Raw genomic sequence first — 20,341 nt, 5'->3', positions numbered from 1 at the left:
TGGGAGTCCTGCCAGAGTAACTGAAAGGTCACACACAGTTTCCCTTCTGCCCGAGGGACATTTCCTATGGCTGCAGATGCAGGATGTAGGTGGAAATCAAGGGAGATTCTTCCAGTCAGTTACACCGCACGTTAGAAAGTGCTGAATGTCGAGGTGATACCATTACTGTGATTCTTATCATTCTGGCTGAGATAGGAGGAATTTCCCACAGATATCCTAGACCACATGGTCTGAAAGGTAAGACTGTGCTCTACACAGTCCATCCTACCCTTTGTTCAAGCTGTGAGCATGTCCATTCCCAAGCACCCATCCAAACTTTCCCTCTGTGTTCTCCTCCTCCCCATACAACTGCCAGCCAGTTGAATTTTGAAGCCAGTAAACACACAGGTAGGAGAAAGCCCCTAAACAGAGGCTGGGGACACAGGTTGGCAGAGCAGCACTCAGCTAATATGTGCAAGGCCTGCGTGCTGGCCAGAGGGAGGGCTGGGTCCCCTTAACCAGAGGCAGGAGCCTGTCCCTAGCAGAGGCAAGGCTGTCTCCAACTTTTCCTGTATCCACGTCTGCCAGCTCCTTTATTTGTCCACCATGCAGATCACTTCAAGAATGGCCATTCCTCACTCACTGTGACCCCTTGCACACCCTCAGGACACCCAGGCTCTGCCATCCAGCATGGCATGAAGGGCCAGAGCAGAAGAGCTCACCCTTCACCATCCCTCTAGCACCTTTCCTAGCTCTTGGTCAAGTGTGTGCACCCGGCCCCTGAAGGGGGACCTCCACGGAACAGGAACACCAAGCTTGGGGGGCCCAGGGACCCCCCCAGCCCACTCCATGGGGCTCACTCTCCACTCTAGAAGAAGCATACAGAGTGTTCCTAGATTCTGAAAGGGATGTCTTAGCAAAGAAAGGAAGAGCAAAGCTACATGTGCCTCATAATGGGAAAGCCTATGCCAAATGCAGCTGATGTATTTGGATACCTTTCAGGTCCTTACCCATACCTGAGATGGTCCAAACTTCAGTGAGATATGCATTATAAAGGAAAATCTGAGCAGAGCTAGAACTCAGACTCTAAGACGTAAACTACTGACTGTCACTGAACAGAAGCAGGTGTGGGCCATGTCTGCCGGCTGGGCTGGCCTTCTGCTGGCCTGGCTGGCACATCATGGCAGCCTCTCCCGGGATGCCAGTCACAGGCACCTACACGAGCCAGGGGCCACATCAAGTCGTGCCGCCCAAGGAGACACAGCTGTGACCCGACTAGTGTTAGCCCTAGATGTCCAAAAGGCCCAAGGTCCCACTCCCAGAAGGACCAGGAGGGCCTGTCTAATTGCCAGTGAAAACTCCAAAGAGGTTTTTTTTGTTATTGATTAGGGAAGCCTTTCCTTTTCTTTTCTTTGACAGGCATCCCATTAAGTTGGCTAGCTGATGTGCACAGGAAATGAAGAGGGAAGGTAAACAGGATCTGTGTGTGTACCACTCCACGTAAGAATGGCGACGGCGAAGGATTGTGGCGGGGTCGGGGACCACCCGGGAGATAATAGGTATTGTGATGTGAACTCAGATAGACTTGTTAAAATGCTTTGAAAAAACAGTTTCCCCCACGTATTGACTACTTGGTATAAGAGAAACACCTGTGATAGAGCACACAAGGAAATAGCCATTCTAGAGCAGCTCAGTTATGTTTCAGGTCCTTCATGAAATTAACTAATGGCGCCTTACATAAAGAAAGACACTTCCAGAAGGATGGGGCCAGAAAAGAAAATGCATATCTTTTGCTAGAAGCAGTGAGAAGTCTGGAGCCAAAGAATTCTGTCTCTACAGTGCTGGTGTGCTCAACCTCTAACTTTGACACCTGCTTCTAGAACCATTGAAAATGGGAACACGAAGCCCCAGGCTGTGTCCCCACTATTCACTATATTTTTTTTTTTTATTTTTTTTGGTGGTACTGGGGTTCCTGGAAGCCCTTCTACCTCCGGGCTACACTCCCAGACCTATTTTATATTTTTGAAACAGGGTCTCTTACGCCAGCGCGGCTGGCTTCGAACCTGCGCGATCCTCCTGTCTCTGCCTCCCAAGCGCGGGGATTACAAGCGTGCGCCACCACGCCCGGCCTTACTATTCACTATATTTTAAGAAAATAAGCTCATCTCCCAGCGGCAACTGGAAAAGGAGCAAATGGAATTTGGGGCTGGGAAATAAACGACACTCCCGGGAAGACACCAGGAGCCACGGTGAAGCGCGTGAGCAGAGGTCAGTGGGCACTTACAATGAGCTCGGAATCCCGCCCCATGGAGATGACAGTTCGATTCACAGTGCGAAGAAGCTTCTCCATGATTATCTGGACGTGCCTCTGCGTCGGTCCCTGGGGAGAAACACACCAGTGACCAACCAACACCAAGACAGCCAGCGACACGTAAGCCCCTAAGGTTGTCATGGATCCATCTACCCCGTAAAGGGCAAATCAATTATGACCCAGAACCAGATGAAAAATGGTCTCTCTCAAAGGCAAAAGCCTTCACCATCAAAACTCAGAGCACTATGAATTATAGTCTATTAATGATAACTTGTTATATAATCATAATCATTTAATTTAAGCAAACCCTAAAACTAAAAGAAAATCCATTTAAACAATATAATGTTTATGATCCCTCGTTAGACCTCCAATTACTTTTCTAAAGACACTGGACCATCTGTAAAGCGGGAGGCAGTAAGACAACAGTCCCGGATGCTCTGCGATTCCATTCCTAGCAACTTAACAGTCACAGAGACTGTGTAAATAGTGCAAGCCATCTAAAATGCACACTGCCATGGAACTCTCTACCCGTAAGACCTGACTCTTTTCTTTCATGAGCAATAGAATTATTGATCCCTCTTGAAAACTGCAGCCCGACTTCATGGGCATTCTGGCCCTTCCCCGCTGGGTCACTACCTCCTCCCCGCAGGGTCACTACCTCCTCATTGAGGTTTACCCTACGGCCTCTTCCTGCAACCTTTTCTACAATAAGAAAAGCAAAGGGCCTGTGACAGGATCACTGGGACAGGCCTTGGGCGAAGCTGCCAAAGTTGCCATTGTCACTGTAACTGGATTTAATCTGATCTCTTTCATCCAGAGCACCAATCGGGCTTAGAGAGAATGACCGGTGCTGTACAGAAGGGGTAGCCAAGCTCGTGTGTGTGTGTGTGTGTGTGTGTGTGTGTGTGTGTGTGTGTGTCTTGTTCCCACCCTTGCAAAGACACATGGAGAGCCAATGATGTCATAGACATGTACACAAACATGATGTCATACACGAGTACACTGGGATGCAAGGCACAGGTTAAGATTTTCCACATGGGCTTTGGACCAACTTCTGATTTAAAGAAAAAGTCGCTGGCATCACAGCACATGGTTTTGAAATGCAAAAGGAAGGCACAGAGCTAAGAAATCATGGGGGTCTCTACCTGTGGCGTGGCAGAGAGAGCTGCTCTGAGCAACACCACTGGCTTGTAGAAAAGGACTCTGTGCACGTACTACTTTAACAAAACTAAGAATTGCGAAAAAGAATGCAGGTAATTAGTCAACTGTTGGCGTCAAAGCCTTTGACCTGACCTTAAGGATTGATATCTAGACCCGGGGCGGCATTTCGCTGAGAAGACAAGGGAAATAAAAATAGTAATAATTTCAAAGCACAAGGAAAAACATTGTAATGTCAAAATCATGACCTACACGTGAACACAAGTAATCTCAGGGTCCAACTCTCCCGAGACCAAGGTGAGACTAAGCCTGAATATGAAGGCCCTGGTTCTTAGTTCCATGAGGAGCACTTCACAACGCTAGCGGGGCCGGCACCCGCACTCACCACGTCCTTCCTGTACAGCACCTCCAGGATGTGGCTGAGCAGCTGGCAGCAGGCCTCCAGGTCCTCCTGCCTCTCCAGGTGGTACTTGAGCTGGTCCGTCATCATGGGGAGCAGGATTTCTCTGCAGTCTACGTGGGACACAGGATGCTGGTCAGTGGGAGAGCCGCCAAGGGGGGCCAGTGTTTGCTAGAGCTTCCAGGCACATTTATTCACATTCACAACATGGGAACTGACAACCGGACAGCGCCAGTTCCTAGACCATGAAGACATCGTGTCTATGGCTTTGTCAATAATGAGTATGCAGACGGATACATGCATTTTTTCAGTGTGTGCATCTCCAGTACATACACAGTAATTCACAAACATGAGTGGCATATGTGTTTCTATCTCCATGTAAACATACGCTAATTCTCAAACGCACAAAGCAATGGGTGTATCGCCATGTAGATCCACAATAACTCAGAAATATGCAGAGCATATTTAGAAAAACATATACAGACACCCCATAGTGCATACATAAATACAAACACGAGCACACATGTTGGGTTTTTTGTTTATTTTCTCTTACTATAAATTCAATGATTTGCAATATGCAAAGATATGTTTCCTATAACAAAAATTATTCGAGTTGCAAATTTTCTAAACTGTTCCTAGGAGAACTGAGGCGTCGTCCACTTCTCGTAGGTGGAAAAGGCCAACTCTGGGTACGCTGAAGAGGGGCGGGAAAATGGAAACGAGGGGCAGGGATTCCACTGGGGAAATATCACTGGAAAGTACAGGGACCTGAGGTGGGCACTGGGTCCAAGGAGGTTGGGGTTTGCAGCTGTGGTTTAAATAGGAACATAGAATGTTTAGAAAAGAAACGAGCAAGGAGAAAGTGAGATAGACAAGACCAAAGCTGGTATGAAATTTCTAATTTTCTCTCCCATTTAGGAAATCCAGTTTATCTCTACCATCACTTGTTCTCCAGCACGGCCGAGCTGTCCACACCACTTTTGCATTAAGACACTAGGCTAGCCGGCACTGCTTCCTCGAAGACACAAACTGCAAGCAAGGCAGCAGTGCGCTGAAATACTAAATAAGAGTGGCTGGTTTTTATGATTGTAGGACTTACAACATTAATGATACATAAAAGCATGTTTTGCAATAATGTTGCCTGAAATTTTTATGTAAGAAAAAAAGCATGCAACCTTGGAATGGTTCCTCTAAGTATTCAGAAGCAAATGCAGAACTTTCCCAGAGAAGACGTGGTAATGAAGGACTGGGTGCAGGCAGGTGCAGGGCATGGACAGGGAGGAAGATTCAGAAACAGCCTAGACCCTCCTGCTCCTGGGGTCCCAGTGGGCTGCATGTGGAGAGCTCATGCCAAGCCTTTTTAAAATTCCATTTGGATTTGTACCCTAGGAAAAGACTAATAGCAGCTCCATGGTTCCGGAAGGAGTTTTGCCCAATGAATATATGAATATGTGAATGTGTGTTGACTTCACAATTACCACCATCAATCCCAGGCACAAGCAATACAAGAGATGCTAAGAGCCTCACATCTGCTGGGGAGAGGCCAGGCCAGCCTTGTGATGATGTCAACTGGAGATGTCTGGCATCCACAGAACGTCAGCTACACAGGGCACGGAACAAAGATGGGCACCAGGGCTTCACCTTGTACCAACCCCTTTACCTCTCACTAGACCCTCATGTGATGCCCAGGGAGGAAATAAGGTCCTTTTGGAGAGGACCATGGCCCTCTGAACCTGAGAGAAGTGCTCCAAAAGCCACGTCAAGCCCAAGCATAAGGCCACTCTGCTATGGTTCAGAGATGGGATGTCCCCCGCCAACCCTCATATATTGGCAAAAAAAGATGTACGGGGGAAAACTACAGAATCATAAGGATTCTAATCTAATCAATGGATAAATCCATTGAAGGATTAATGGATGGATTTGTATAAGATTGTAGATATTTCCAAGGGCTTCATTCTTCCTCTCTCTGCTTCCTTCCACCATACCCCGAAATCTACAGATGGGACTCAGCCAAACATGGACTGAAATTGCTGACACTTTGAGGACTATAAACCACTAAATAAATCTTTCTTCCTCTATTTTGTGGTCATCGGGTATTTTTGGTGATAACGATGAGAAATCTAATTGGAATATAGTTCAAGAGAGATAACACAAGAAAATGATTTCATCGGAGTGAAAATGGCCTAAAATATTGAATACACTATTTCCTCGAATACCTCAAACCCCAATATCTTTCCTGTAGAACTCCAAATACTCACAAACTACATCTACCTTAAGTAATTTAAAATCAGCTGGCCTTAATCACAGGAAGATTCCTTGACAAGCCTTACCCAAGTTCAGCCTTGCTGTGAGGGGCCCTTCCAGATAGTCCATACTCACCATCTTCAAATGAGTCCTCCCTCCCTTCTGGTGGAAACACATGGCTCCTCTAGGCCCTCCCTCAACACTGTGCAAGCCCTAGGCATCCCTGTCTGCTTAGTCATTCATATCACCCCGACCATTTTGGAGAAGTACTTGGTTCCTAAAGCATCTCAGAGTGAGAAGGTAGAGCCACTAAGACCAACAGGCAATGACAGTCCTTGATGTGACTACAGAAAAAAATGCTACCCACTGGGTAAGGCTGGGCTCTAGCACCAGCTCAGGAAAGATCAAGGGCACACGAGGCTTAGGGGACCTGACTGCACAGGCCGGGGGCTGGGGGGGGGGGGGATATGGCCATAAGTGGTCCTTAAAAAAAAAACGTAACTGGACTTTCAGGCTTTGGAACCCAGATATCCTGGCCTGGATCCATCCCTTGCAGCCCCATTTATCTGTCATGCTGAGCAGGCAGGTGTGGAAGGCACTGTTCTCAAGCTAATTGAGTGTGTTGGTCTCATTTGTCAGAATTACTCCAGGGTGAAGGAGGCCATGTCTGCGTGTTCCTCTTTGGCAGGGAGATGTGCCCCCCATCTCTGGCTATCTGATGGGAACACACACATTTTCCACCACTGCCTGAGGTCTATGCTAGCATTGCCTGCTAGCTATTCGAGCTCTTTTGGATGAAAACACAGCAAAACATTCAGAGAATAAACTCCCATTTTGTTACATTTAAAGACGTTTTATTCACTAAGCCCCCTGAGAAGATAAAAAGCCATCTGTTAAGATCTTTCTGATGGAGCAGGATTCTACGGCTTCTCGTCTTCATTACCCTCCCATCCTCAGCTGGTCAGGACAAAGAGGGGAAAGGATATACATGATTGTGAAGGGCAAGTGAATTCACATCTAAGGAAAGACTTTGCAAATAGCAACCCAACACATCACTGTGAAGATCCCCAAGGCAGGCACCATCAGCACTAAAACCTCCAACTGGACAGAGTTCTGCACCTGACCCAGGGGCGGGACGAGATCACTGAGGACGCGCAGCCAGCTACGTGGCTTTTATAAAGCACCAGAGGTCACACTGCTTACACCAGGGTCTTAAGCAGGTCTCCAAAACCAAGTGTCACTGTCAGCACTGCCTGCTACCTGGTCTACAGAAAACCATTGCAGGCCCCAATGGAAGAAAGGTGGGGAGTCAAGGAGGAGTGAAGTGGAGGTGTCCTGTTTTACTGGTGACCCATCACATACAGTTATCATCACACAAATCTAGGCTCAAGCAGGCCTCCAACACTCAGATTTTGGACCATCTTCACTACTGATTACCTTGTCTATTTCTCTTTATTAGAATATCATCTTATGCCGGGCGTGGTGACGCATGCATGTAATCCCCGCGCTTGGGAAGCAGAGACAGGAGGATCGCGCAGGTTCGAAGCCAGCCTCGCTGGCTTAAGAGATTGTTTCCAAATAAAATATAAAATAGGTCTGGGAGTATATCCCGGAGGTAGAAGGCTTCCGTCTCCAGTACCACCAAAAAAAAAAGAATATCATATTACTGAGAGCAAACATCTCATCCTCTTTAATAGGAACACCCCCCAATATGCAAAGACGTGACAGTAGTAGTGTGTATGTGTGTGCACACTATGTGTGCATGTATGTGTGTGTGGTGTACACGTGAATGTTCATAAGTTCAACATGGAGAAGCGCTCCTCTAAAACGTGTGTGTGTGTGTGTGTGTGTGTGTGTGTGTGTGTGTGTGTTAGCTTGCTGATACACTCAATGAGGAGAGGTGCTTTCTAATTCCTGGAGTACAGTTGGTGCATAGTTACTTTTATCCACCTTCCTTTTTTATCGGCACACCAGCACAATTCACACCTGATAAACGATGAACAGGGCACCTTGGCCTGCAGCAGCTCAGTCCCTATCTTTACAGATACCTGAAGGACAAACATGATAACAAGATCTCTCCTACTTTTCCAGAGATCCAGTACACTTCGACAATTTCCAAGCCACTCTAGATGCTAGCAAACAGGTACACATACATGCCTGGATATAAACGTGTGTATTTGTGTAGATTTGGTTTACTTTGCAATTAAATGCATAAGTTGAAGAGTATTGAGTTTTAAAAGCAGGCTTATTGCCCAATAAGTCTCCCAACCATCTTACTGAGGTAGCGGTAAAAAACAATAATAGAAATAAATGATAGCCTTACACACAAAGGCAGCCTTTTTAACAGAATGTATATGAAGAAAATAATGCCATGCAGTGGCTTCAACCCATACAGCAGCCATTCACATCCTCCCACAAAACAGCAACCACACAAATATCTCTACATCTCATCTTACAGGGCTTTCTCTTTCTCTTACTTCTCAGACTATATAGGCTATTCATTTTTGCAAGATGTAGAACTCAAGATTTAAATAAAAGTAAAATCCTCAAATTTTATCTTATACCAAGATGGCAAATCATAAGCACTGAGAAAGGCACACCACAGTGGGGGGGAGGTGCATGAACACACACACACACACACACGCACACACACACACACACACACACACACTCCTATAGTGGGAGATTTCAACGCATAAAGAACTGCCTCCAACAGTATGGACGACACAAACTGGCATCCTGAATCCCCGTCCCCATGGACAGAATGCAATTTCTACTCAGTGATCTTCACTGAAGACCATTATAGGTCCAAACACATGGCCAACCTCCCTCTCTCCCCAGAGCCTTATGTTAAAACACACACACACACACACACACACACACACACACAAACACACACACACACAATAAGTGAACTATCTACACAGAACCTTTGAAAACTCTGAAACAAATACTTAAATAGAACCTTAGTATACTGATTCACTCCAGGAGATTTTGGAAAAACCTTTTAACCAGTTCATCTAGGCATAAAAAGAATAAAAATATCCACCCTGTTTACTTTTGGCTTCAGACCTTAGACAAGATACTTAAGCCCTCTGGGTCTCGACTTTTCTTCTTATCTACAAAATAGTGCTGCTATTGGTCACCTCTCAGGATTACTTTGAAAACTAAAATATAGAATTTGTGTATTTAGCAAATAGTGATCTAAATAAGTAGTACTTTTTAAAAATAATAGAAATCATGTTATATATTGTCAGTCTTTTTCAATTAAAAGTGCACTAAAGAAACCTAATACTTCAGAACAGCACTATCTGATTTGTGTCAGTACTTGAAATTTAGTTGGTGCTGCTAAAGAATAGAATTTTAAGTTTTTATTTTATTTTAATCGAAATACTATACTACAAACTCAAATATAAAAAGTGAGCCAGATGTGGTGGCATGCAGCTACATTTCCAGTACTCGGGAAATTGAGACAGAAGGATCCCAGGTTTCAGGGCAATCTTAGCAACTTAGTGAGACATCACTTGAAGGAAAACATAAAGCCGAGCATGGTGGCCCACGTCTATACTCCTGGTACCTGGGAGGCTGAAAGAATAGGATTGCAAATTGCAGGCTGAGGCTTTGTGAGGCCCTTAGCAATTTAGTGAGATCCTGTCAAAACACAAAAAATAAAATGACCTAGAAGCATATCTCAGAAGTACAATGTCCCTAGGTTTAATCCCTAGTGCCAAAAATAAATAAGTAAATAAAATAGGTTTGGGGGTTTTAGCTCAGAGGTACAACATCCATCCATGGGCTACCAAAAAGAGTACCAAAAATAGTAAAAAGTGATACCTGATTTAATTATTGAAAACAACTGGTCCGAGCATGTTGAGTATGTGAACCTATTTTTTTAATGATAAATATAGGGATCAAGTGCCCCTGATGAAAATCAGAGCATTTAAATTGAGATTCGCTCTGAGGATGAAATACAAACTACTATAGGCCCACCCAGCGTGGAAAAAAAAAAAAAAAAAGTAAAGTATGTCACTGGTAATTTTTAGGTTGAGCTCACACTGTAAATATTTTAGGTAAAATATAATTTTGTAATTAATTTCCCCTACTTTGCTTCCTCCTTTTTTTCCCAATATGGCCACTAGAAAATGCTACATTACATTTACAGCTCACGTTCAGTTCCCATTAGACGGTGCAGTCTAATAGCATCCTAGGAAGTCTTTGTTGGTGACCTCCCATGCAAATTTCCATTTTAATGACCTGTTGCTCCTTGGCGTCAGGGCCACAGCCTTCTCCTACCAGATATCCCAGCACATGAACATGACTCAAGCACCTCATGGTGCCTGGTACCTGTGAGCTTCAACTCAAGGCAGAGTGGCCAGGAAGCTAGAATTAGCACACTGGAGCTGTGATCCTCTGCCATGCACAGAACAACAAAGGCAGCTCAGCTCAGGTGGCGAGAGAGAGGCAGGAGCCCCACTGCCCGGACTCCATGGGAACTGCCCTTGGAGCTGAGGCCAGCACCCTCTGTACCTCCCTTCCCTCAGTGTGACCCACAACAACGACACCTGTCAATCGTTCAACATCTGTTCATCCTCAGCTGCGAGGGCTGGAGCCTGGATGATTAATGCTCTGGTAATGGGCACGGAGTAAAAAATATTAATCTTTATAAAAGGTATTCAACAGGCATCATCGGCTTATAAATGTCCAAGCAGAATATCCGTCTGTAACCCCATTACAGCTCTACATTAAAGTAAGATACAAAAACGAGAATGAATTTGTTCATTTAAAACATTTATTTTTATGAATACTGAGTAATGTGCTTCTTAATTTTTAGTTTGGTCACATTAAACAAATGATCCATAAAGTGCATTTAATAACCTTGTGTACGCTGCATAGAACTGAGAGCCAGAATAACACTTTTAATGAGGATTAAACACTGAGAGTGATATAAATGGGAAATGCTTACTATTTATCTCTTCTAGAAAATCATCTCATTTTTTAAGCATCTATGTGAATCCTGTGCCCACGAGTCAATATGTTCAGGCGATTGTGTCCTTCTTATGAAGCCTTAAGCTGCAGAAATGCCAGCTCTGGACAGGAACACAGCGGCCACCTACTTATAATCCTGCGGCATTAATGTGGGAACCAGGAGACAGAGAAAAGGCAGATTTGGGAATTGCACTGCTAAGAACAAGCTGAGCCAGAATTAGACATCTGATCCCCCAGCCAGAGCTCTGAGGGGTAAATGACCCACACATATGCACAGATGTGTAAATATGCTTGACTTGGGCATGAGTACACACCAAACACAAAGTGATTTTTCCCAATGAATCATTTTAGTGAAATAAGTTATGAAGGTTTTCCATGCTAGGAGAAAAAGGTCCCATCACAACACCCATGGTCACTTTTGCTCTCTGAATGTTAGTTTTCTAGTCTATAAAAAAATGAAGGGAATACAAATGCCCTGCAAGCCGTTCCTGCCCCTGCCAGCTGGGCAGCAGGCTTTAAAGTGTTCCGATCATAACAGTGCCACTCAGATGCCTGGTGAAATGATTAGAAGCACCGCTATCTGCAACTCAGCCTTGAGGTAACCCATGCCATGGAATTTTAATCGAGTGTGTGACAGAGCGATTGGAGGAGACCAGCACAATCTTCATTGGAGGAGACCAGCACGATAGGAGGAAAATAAGGGAAAGATGTAGGTTGAGAATCTGTCCCTTCAGTGCAGCCATGACACCCTGAAAAAAGGACATCTTTAGAATAAGAATGTGGGGGCAGCAGAATTCTGTACCTTTAGTTTGGAGAACTAAACTAAAAGCAATCAAATCACTTGTGTGACAGTAACATGTAATGTGTCAGAGGAATGGAAAGCAAGACCCTGAAGAAACATCATACGGAGTCCATTCAGAGTAGAAGAGAAATGAGGACTAAAGTGAAATATCAGGAGAGATCTGGAGGGAAGAGGTGGTCATGCACGGAGCCTCTGATCTAAGTCGGTGGAAATGGGTGGAGGATGCCGTTTGGTAAATCTAGAAGAAAATCCACATGTCAGTTAGTCTGTGGGCCAAGCTCCTCTCATGGGAAACTGCAAAAGACAAGGAGAATATACAGGGCTATGGAAGGGTGTGCATTCTGTGAACCAGAAGACCAAAAGTGGCGAAGACTACAGGTCTAGGTCAATGCGGTTCCATGTGTGCTCCTCAGCGGCGTAACAGTGAGATGTGTATTTAAAATCCAGCGCTCTAATCCAGATGTGTATGTTCAAACATAGCAGTCTGCTCCAGTTCACTTTGAAAGAAGGTCTGTGCCTTCTGTGAGGAGTTTACGCAGAATCAGAAGAAGGGACCGGGAGCCGGGCGTGGTGGGCATGCTTGTCATCCCAGCACTCGGGAGGCTGAGACAGGAGGATCATGGTTCGCGGACAGCCTCAGCTACTTAGTGAGGCCCTCTGCAACTCAGTGAGACCCTGTCTCAAAATAAAGAATAAAAACTAGGGCTGGGGTGTAGCTACAAAGTACAATGCCCCTGAGTTCCACCCCCAGTACCCCCCCAAAAAAGGGGGGGAGACAAGAAGAAGTTCCACCCCCAGTACCGCAAAAAAAAAGGGGGGAAACATTGAAGACGGTAGGCTTACCTGCAGCTCTTCCCACTCTCCTGGGCAACAGGTGCAGAGAGATAAGCACTCAAAACCAAGAATGAGCCGGGCGTGGTGGCGCACGCTTGTAATCCTCAGGCTTGGGAGATGGAGACAGGAGGATCACGCTGGTTCGGAACCAGCCTTGCTGGCTTAAGAGACCATGTTTCCACATAAAAAAGTAAAAAAATAGGTCTGGGGTGTAGCCCGTGGGAGTGTATCAAGGAGGTAGAAGGGCTTCCAGGAACCCCAGTACCACCAAAAAAATAAAAATAAAAAATAAATAAAAAAGAAAAAGTATAAAATAGGTCTGGGAGTGTAGCCCGGAGGGTAGAAGGGCTTCCAGGAACCCCAGTACCACGAAAGAAAGAAAGAAAGAAAGAAAGAAAGAAAGAAAGAAAGAAAGAAAGAAAGAAAGAAGAAAGAAAAGGTCTAGGGGTGTAGCCCAGAGGTAGAAGGGCTTCCAGGAACCCCAGTACCACCAAAAAAAAAAAAAAAAAAACAAGAATGAATCATGGGCTGGGACACAGAGGCACTTGCTCCCTTGGTGCACGAGACACATGAGGTGAGCTCATCTCAGACTGTCCTTTCTGTACTTAACATGGAGCAGCAGGGACAGGAGCGCACCCGACTCAAGTGCAGGGTACATGAGACAGGATGGTGAAGTTTAGGCCAACATTAGAAAGATGAGGCCAAGATAGCCCCACACAGGTAAGAGTCCCCACACAGAAACAGAAGAGAAAAGCTACTAAACTTCATGAACCTATGGACACAACACTTTAAAGCTTACATTTAATTTATCTATTTTTATTTTTCATTTTTTGTGTTTTTTCTTATTCACTGTAGCATGTCAAGTGCAGTCCAGCTTCCAGAATGAATTGCTCAGAGGTGTGAAACAGTTTAAGAGTGGTGAGAGAGGTGTAGCAAGCCAGCCTCTCAATCAGCACCATGGTGGCGGACAGCTCCCTGCCTGGGATTTTGCTTACAGACCAGACTTCTTAACTTTGATGTTCTTATCTGTCAACTGAGATAATTACTCTTTTCCAAGTCTACATTTTAAAGCTGACGGCCCTGAAGACTCTCAAAGGACTCGAATCCTCGCTTGCCAAAAGTCCTGAGCACAGGGTATGTGATCAATAAATTATGATGGGATTGAAACGGATATAATTAAGAAACTGAAATAGAGTTCACACTCACAGATTCAACAAGTCATTTCTAAGAGCCTGTACTGTTTTAACAAATGGTCTTTTCAAAAACATATGTAATGAAAGATATAGAGCAATATAAAGAACGAGGAATGGAAAAGGTACCATACTATAGTTAAAGATTAAATGTGTTTTCAAGGCAGAAAAAAAAATTGAAGAGAAAATGGTGTTTATGTCCCACCATTATTTAAAAGAGCAGCGTTCGGTGTTTCCAGCTGGCAATATTCATTAGAAGTCATCAGCACAGCTATCTAATTAAAGTATCTCAGAATGCTGATGAGTGGTCCATTAAGAGACTGTGGCAAAATTAGCCCCAACCCCAATTTTTCTCTCTGTACAACATCCATCAAGTTAACAAAACTACTTGAGAGTTGCTGTGACTTTCAGATCTATTTTCCAGAGTGGAGAAGCTCAAGAGATATAATTTTGATTTGTTTGTGGATCAAAGCATCAACAAGGTATATTTTATAATAGTTATGTATTAAACATGCAGCTTTTCTTGTGTGTGATTTGAAGCAAAGGAATTTGATTAATAGGGCAATTTTTAGAGTTATATATTTCCTATCTTGGACCTAATCACTATGAAAAAAGGAACTTAACTTCGCAATATTTCCAAATGGCAAGTCCCAATAGGTATCTAGGACCTTGCCCTCAGACTTCATAGGGCTGCTGTAACTAATGTTTCCACCATTAAAAAGGAGAGTTTGACTCTGCGTGATAACTAGAAGAATCATTCATCTTGAAAAGAAGAATGAAAAAAATAATTTAAACTCTTTAAGCATACATTTGTTAAGAAGCTCTGGGTGGTTTAAAAATGGAACATAAAGGAAGTTTCCAAAGGTGATGAACCCTGTCTAAGGAAACCATTTGTAACAGGGAAGGATGGAGCACGAGATGGCCTGGATTTGCAGGGATGGCACAATGGCTATGCCTGCTTGTGATGAGATCCCAGCTATCAACAGCACAACAACAAACAAGCAAAGCAAAGGGCTGCCAATGGATAGCAGGCCTCATAAAAAGAAGGCACTCCATCCGGAGCACTGAGATACCGCCGAGACTAAAAGGACAACTGCGGTCATGTAGCGTGACTCTTTAACTCCTCAAACCTTTATTCATCAAGTCTTATACCCGATTCCAAAGGCAAGCAAACATACAGAAATACACAGAGTGAACTCTAAAATAAAACTTGTCAATTGTGTAAGCCAGTGTCAATATGGGAATTGGAAAAGATTACACCTTGACAAACAGAAACAGATGGGTATCGTGGTGCACGCCTGCAATCCGGTGCACACCAGTAATCCTAGCACGTGGGATACTAAGACAGAGGGATCACAGGTTCAAGGACAGCCTCAGCAAATAGTGAGACCCTCATTAACCTAGTGAGACCCTGTCTCAAAATAAAATAAAACAGAAGTGGGGGTGTAGCTCTGAGGTAGAATGCCCCCGGGGTTCAATCCCTAGTACAAAATACACACACACACACACACACACACACACACACACACACACTTGAGAATTCATCAGAACAAACTTTCCGCTAAGGGCTCAGATTTAAAGCAACAGAGAAAGTAGAACATGTTGGCCCGACTACATGGCCCACCAGGACCCTCCCCTTGCCTCACAGCTCAGTCTTCTTCAAGCCCAGCCCAATTCTCTCCACCACGTTAAAAGTTAATGCTAGCTCCAATGATCTATTTTATCCCGGTTTCTATAACATTAATGTAAAACATCTTTGTGAGCATGAATCCCACACCTCTGTGTTACAGTGCTTAATCTAATTACATGAAGCTTTTCATTTCTATAATAGGATTTATGCTCTCATGTTCATAGCCTTCGTCAGATATGTGGGCAACAACATAATCACATGGGAACACAGCTTCAAATGCACAAATCAGGAAGGGTCGACCTTTCCTTCTCTTTGTATCTTGCTTTGAAAATCTGCTCACTCCACACCGCAGATGATAGGGAAGAGTCATCTTTCTGTGGAGCCCATAATCTATTTAACCAGCTCTCGTGCAATCAGGTCACATCGCTGGACCAGGCTCTGAAGCCATTACCGCCCATTCATTGGCTCTCGTGTGCAGCATGCTAACGAGCCCGGGACCCTTCAGCTCAGTGTGTGGCAGGAACGGGCATCTAGGAGGACACGAGGGACCTGCTTGGGACCAGCCCCAAAGCACATCCTCCCACTCAGGACAATGTTTTTCCCTGAGTAGCACCACTGTAATGAAATGCTGTAGGGGCTAGAATTCACTTCCAAGTATCTGTAGGAGGAGCATAGAGATAAAGACGGGCCATGAGTTCATCATTGTTGAGGCCGCGTGATGGGTCCATGAGCAATCCTTCAGCGCTCTTTCCACTTTCCTCTGGGTGGGGAATGCTTCCTAATTTTCAGAAGGTACTTGAATCTAGAGGTAAAGAGGTAAACTTTATCTTTCCCCATCATATTCCCACAAACCTGGGTGGTAAGGTCAGAAGTAAACTGGGTTTCAGATGATAGTGACGTGCAGCTATCAGTCTGTCTCCCCTTCCTTCTCTCCTTATGTTCCTCCCAAAAGGCCTCCCCCAGGATCAAACCATTCTGAGAGGAGAACTAAGAGAGAATGAGCCAGCTTCCCTATGTGAGCCCCAAACTTCATCTTCCCTTAAAGCAGGAGAAATTCACATATGTAGTCATTCTTTGGGCTGGATTCTGGAGAAAGAGCAATGGCTACAACTGTCCTCTTCCATCTTTGTTATTGAACAAATATGCACTGGGATAGTGCCTGGGGTCAAACATGGCTCCAAGTGCCCTAAATGGAGCAAATGAAGAAGGCAGGGGTGTATTCGGGCTCTAGGATTCTAGGGAGGGGCCACAGATGATAAGCAAGTAAACCAGGAAAGAAAGACAACGATTTCCCATGGCGTGGGAAGCCATGAGGAGCACCAGACAGAGTGATCACAGAACCTCTGCAAAGAAATTGTCTGTGAGGGTTAATTTCATGTATCCAAAGACTGGACTACAGGATGCCCAGAGAGCTGGTGACATGTTATTTATGGCGGTGTCTGAGAATGTTTTCAGGAGAGATGAGCATTGGAATTGGCAGAGGGAGCAGAGCAGATCCACAGCCCCTTATGGAGACCAGCAACACGTGACTCTCGAGGGAGTGAGGACAGAGCAGAGAGCAAGACCAGGCTCCTTTGAGACAGAGGGCATCAGTGACAGCAATCACGGGGTCCTCCTTCAAGCTGGCCCTACACAGGCTGGGGCACAATGCCATGTCTGGCCCCAAAGGTGTCCCCCTGTCACAGCCCAACAAACATGGCTAGAGGCATCTTTCAGCTCCATATCCTCAAGTGGGGAAAAATAAGGCTGAATGCAGCCGAGGACTATAGCCTCAGCCTTTGGGGACCCAGACCTGGTGTGAGAAGGCTGTTCTGCAGAGGAACAACCCCTGTGTCAGAATACATGAGACCACCTCTTGCAAACACATCCACCTCCACTCACGTGAGATCCCCATGGCTATGGAGGAGCTGAGACATCACAGGAGTTGGTGTCAAGGAAGAAGGTCAAATGAGAGACATTAGTTCAGGCAATAATGAGGTGCTGAGCTTTGCGAAATTTGGTCTCGACTGGAACTAAACATTAGAAAGGGGCTGACCCATGCTGACCCTTGAACTGGGCCAAAGTCCAACTCCCTGGGACAGTGTACAACAAACCCAAAAATCACCCCAGAACAAGACCTCACCAAGTCCTTCCTTGACAAGACAGCTCGGCTTTCACCAGTACCGATCACAGTCTTGACTAACAAGTGATGTGATTTAAATGCCCCCTCCCCCTGGAGTTTAAATGTATAAATACAGCTGCCATCTCTCAAAGCGCCACAGCACATTTTCAAGACTGCTTGAATCTGTGTTTTCCTAGACAGCGATCCTAATTATCCCCAAATACATGTAATTTTTCTTTGTTCTAGACTAGGTTCATTTCATTCTTGGTTGACAATGGAAACAAATGTTTGAGACCAAAAGAACCAGTAAGTGAGGCAAAACACGTGCTGAGCAAGGATCTGGGAACCCCACTTCCACCTCGGAGAACCCCATCCCAGAAAGCCCCCAGGACTTGCTCTCTGATGGATACATCCGACCACATCCTCCAGAGAACACAGAGGAAGAGCCGGCACTTCAGGAGCACATATATATATATATATATATATATATATATTTGTGGGGGGGGGGTACTGGGGTTCCTGGAAGCCCTTTTACTGTGAGGCTATACTCCCAGACCTATTTTTCTATTTTTGGAAACAGGGTCTCTTAAGCCAGCGCGGCTGGCTTTGAACCTGTGCCATCCTCCTGTCTCCACCTCCCAAGCGCGGGGATTACAAGCGTGCGCCACCACGCCCAGCAACAAGTATATTTTTTATAAATTAATGAAAAAGGACAAAGACAAGTATATTTTTTACAAATTAATGAAAAAGGACAGACAAGTATATTTTTTTTTACAAATTAACAAGGGACAGAACAAAGCTTTGGTATCGCAGCCATCATATCTCACCACAAATGGTTTGGCTTTAAATATTTATACCAAATGTGGAACAGAATATTTTGCAGAAGTAATGACATCTTTGTAAGACCAGATCCACTAGAAGATTTCAGCTAAAAAATCTTTACTGACAAGGAGATAAGATAGAAGTTGGCTGCTGGAAAAAAGAAGAGAGCTTGCCAATGAGAAAAATCAGGACTGCCTTCAGAACTATTCCTACCCAGAAAGACTCTTAAAACCCAAAGTCTATAATGGGACCACTTTCGTATTGGCCACAGCATACTAACAGGCTCAGAGGCAACCAGCAAGTGTGGGGACGCACATTTGGGGGACAGATTGAGGCTCAGACAACTGCTACTGATTGGGCAATTCGGAAGTTGCTTGTAAGACATGAAACTTCAAGCTAATTTTGGTTCATTTACCCCACAATAATTTTGGATTCATAGATTTCATAGTAATGTAAGGAATGTAGTAAGTTTTATATACTACATTAGGTGAGAGCTTGCTATTGAGATCAAACTCTGGACTTTTTACTTAAAAATATAATTAACTTCAGCATATTACATTACCTGCTAACTCCTTAAGAGACAAAGCTAAGCATTTATTTATGTGCTGTATGGTTGTAAAGAGAACTGGAGACAGTCTATGCTTTTTTTCTTCTTCTTCATTTTTTTTTTGGGGGGGGGAATGGAGATGGAACCCAGGGGCATTCTACCTCCAAGCGACACCCTGAGCCCTACTTTTTATTCTTTATTTTTTTTGAAACGGGGTCTCACTAAGTCGCAAAGGGCCTCACTAAGTAGGTAAGGCTGTCCTCAAACCATTAACCTCCTGTCTCAGCCTCCCAAATGCTGATATTACAAGTGTGAACCACCACACCTGGCTCCAGTCTACGCTTTTAAAAGAGCACTCATAAAACAGGGTCAAAACAGATTTGGAGCAAAAGCAAGGGGAAGATGATTGAACAAATACCAAATACAGAGACTTGAGATCACCAACAAAAGTAAGTAATAAAAGTCCCTTAACCTTTCACCGAGCTTGATAAAGAAAAAAAACGAAATTTTCAGAGAAGTAGAAGGGGGAGGTTTTTCAAAATTTAGTCTTCAAAATATTTCTATTTTAAATATTTTAACCCCGCCCCCCCAAAAAAAAAATATATATATACTTGTGTGTTTGTGTGTGGGTGGGTCTGGGGATGGAACCCAGGGGCATTCAACCTCCGAGCCACACCCCCTGCCCTATTTTTTATTCTTTATTTTGAAACCAGGTCTCACTGAGTTGCAAAGGGCCTCACTTAGTACCTGAGTTTGTCCGCAAACCGAGATCCTCTGGTCTCAGCCTCCCAAATGCTGGGATTACAAGCGTGCACCACCACGCTCGGCTTCCAAACTTTTTATATTTAAGGTCCTTATTTGAGGGAAACTAAATGGCATTCAGGACAATGTCTTATGATACAGGTTTTAATATATAAGTAAATGTCCTCAAGTAAATTGCCATTCATCATTCCTTGATAACCGACACTTGTTGACAGAGTGAAAGAAACGTGAAAGTTATCAGAATCAAAATGGAGTCACTCTGGTCAACCCAAATAAAAAACAAGTTAATGAACCCAGAATGTTATGAAGGAAGGGTTGTTATTTCTGATTGTCCCATCACATCTCTCTGAAAGGACCTGGCCAGAAATAGGGACTTGCACTCGGATACCAAGATGGCTGCCTGCCACTCTCTGTCCAACTTCACGCAGTCACCCTTGCTATGGGTCATTCTGGCCAAGGATGACTATTTCCAACAGTTAAAGTAATCCTCCTCATTTCTTTGGCCTATAGACACTTTCCCAAGCTCTTGAAATGTGCTTGGGATGCATGTTCCCCCTGCAAGGCTTGTTAATCCC

The 20,341-nt window shown here is 44.5% G+C and overlaps 1 protein-coding gene across 10 annotated transcripts in view; it reads right to left on the bottom strand.

The window, feature by feature from the left end:
• DOCK1 (dedicator of cytokinesis 1) overlaps positions 1–20,341 on the bottom strand; it is a gene marked incomplete at both ends in the record, with an annotated part of 504,224 nt that overhangs the window by 305,112 nt on the left and 178,771 nt on the right. For all 10 annotated transcript variants that reach the window (XM_080694979.1, XM_080694982.1, XM_080694983.1 and 7 more), the window contains 2 exons: positions 2,264–2,359; positions 3,834–3,961. In XM_080694979.1, the coding sequence (XP_080551105.1) occupies positions 2,264–2,359; positions 3,834–3,961 (224 nt within the window). The remainder of the gene's footprint in view (positions 1–2,263; positions 2,360–3,833; positions 3,962–20,341) is intronic.

This window comes from Muscardinus avellanarius (assembly GCF_963383645.1).
Source record: "Muscardinus avellanarius genome assembly, chromosome: 4".
NCBI classification, from domain to species: Eukaryota; Metazoa; Chordata; class Mammalia; order Rodentia; family Gliridae; genus Muscardinus; species Muscardinus avellanarius.
The sequence above is the reverse complement of the archived record's forward strand: the minus strand, read 5'-3'. Positions and strand labels throughout refer to the sequence as shown.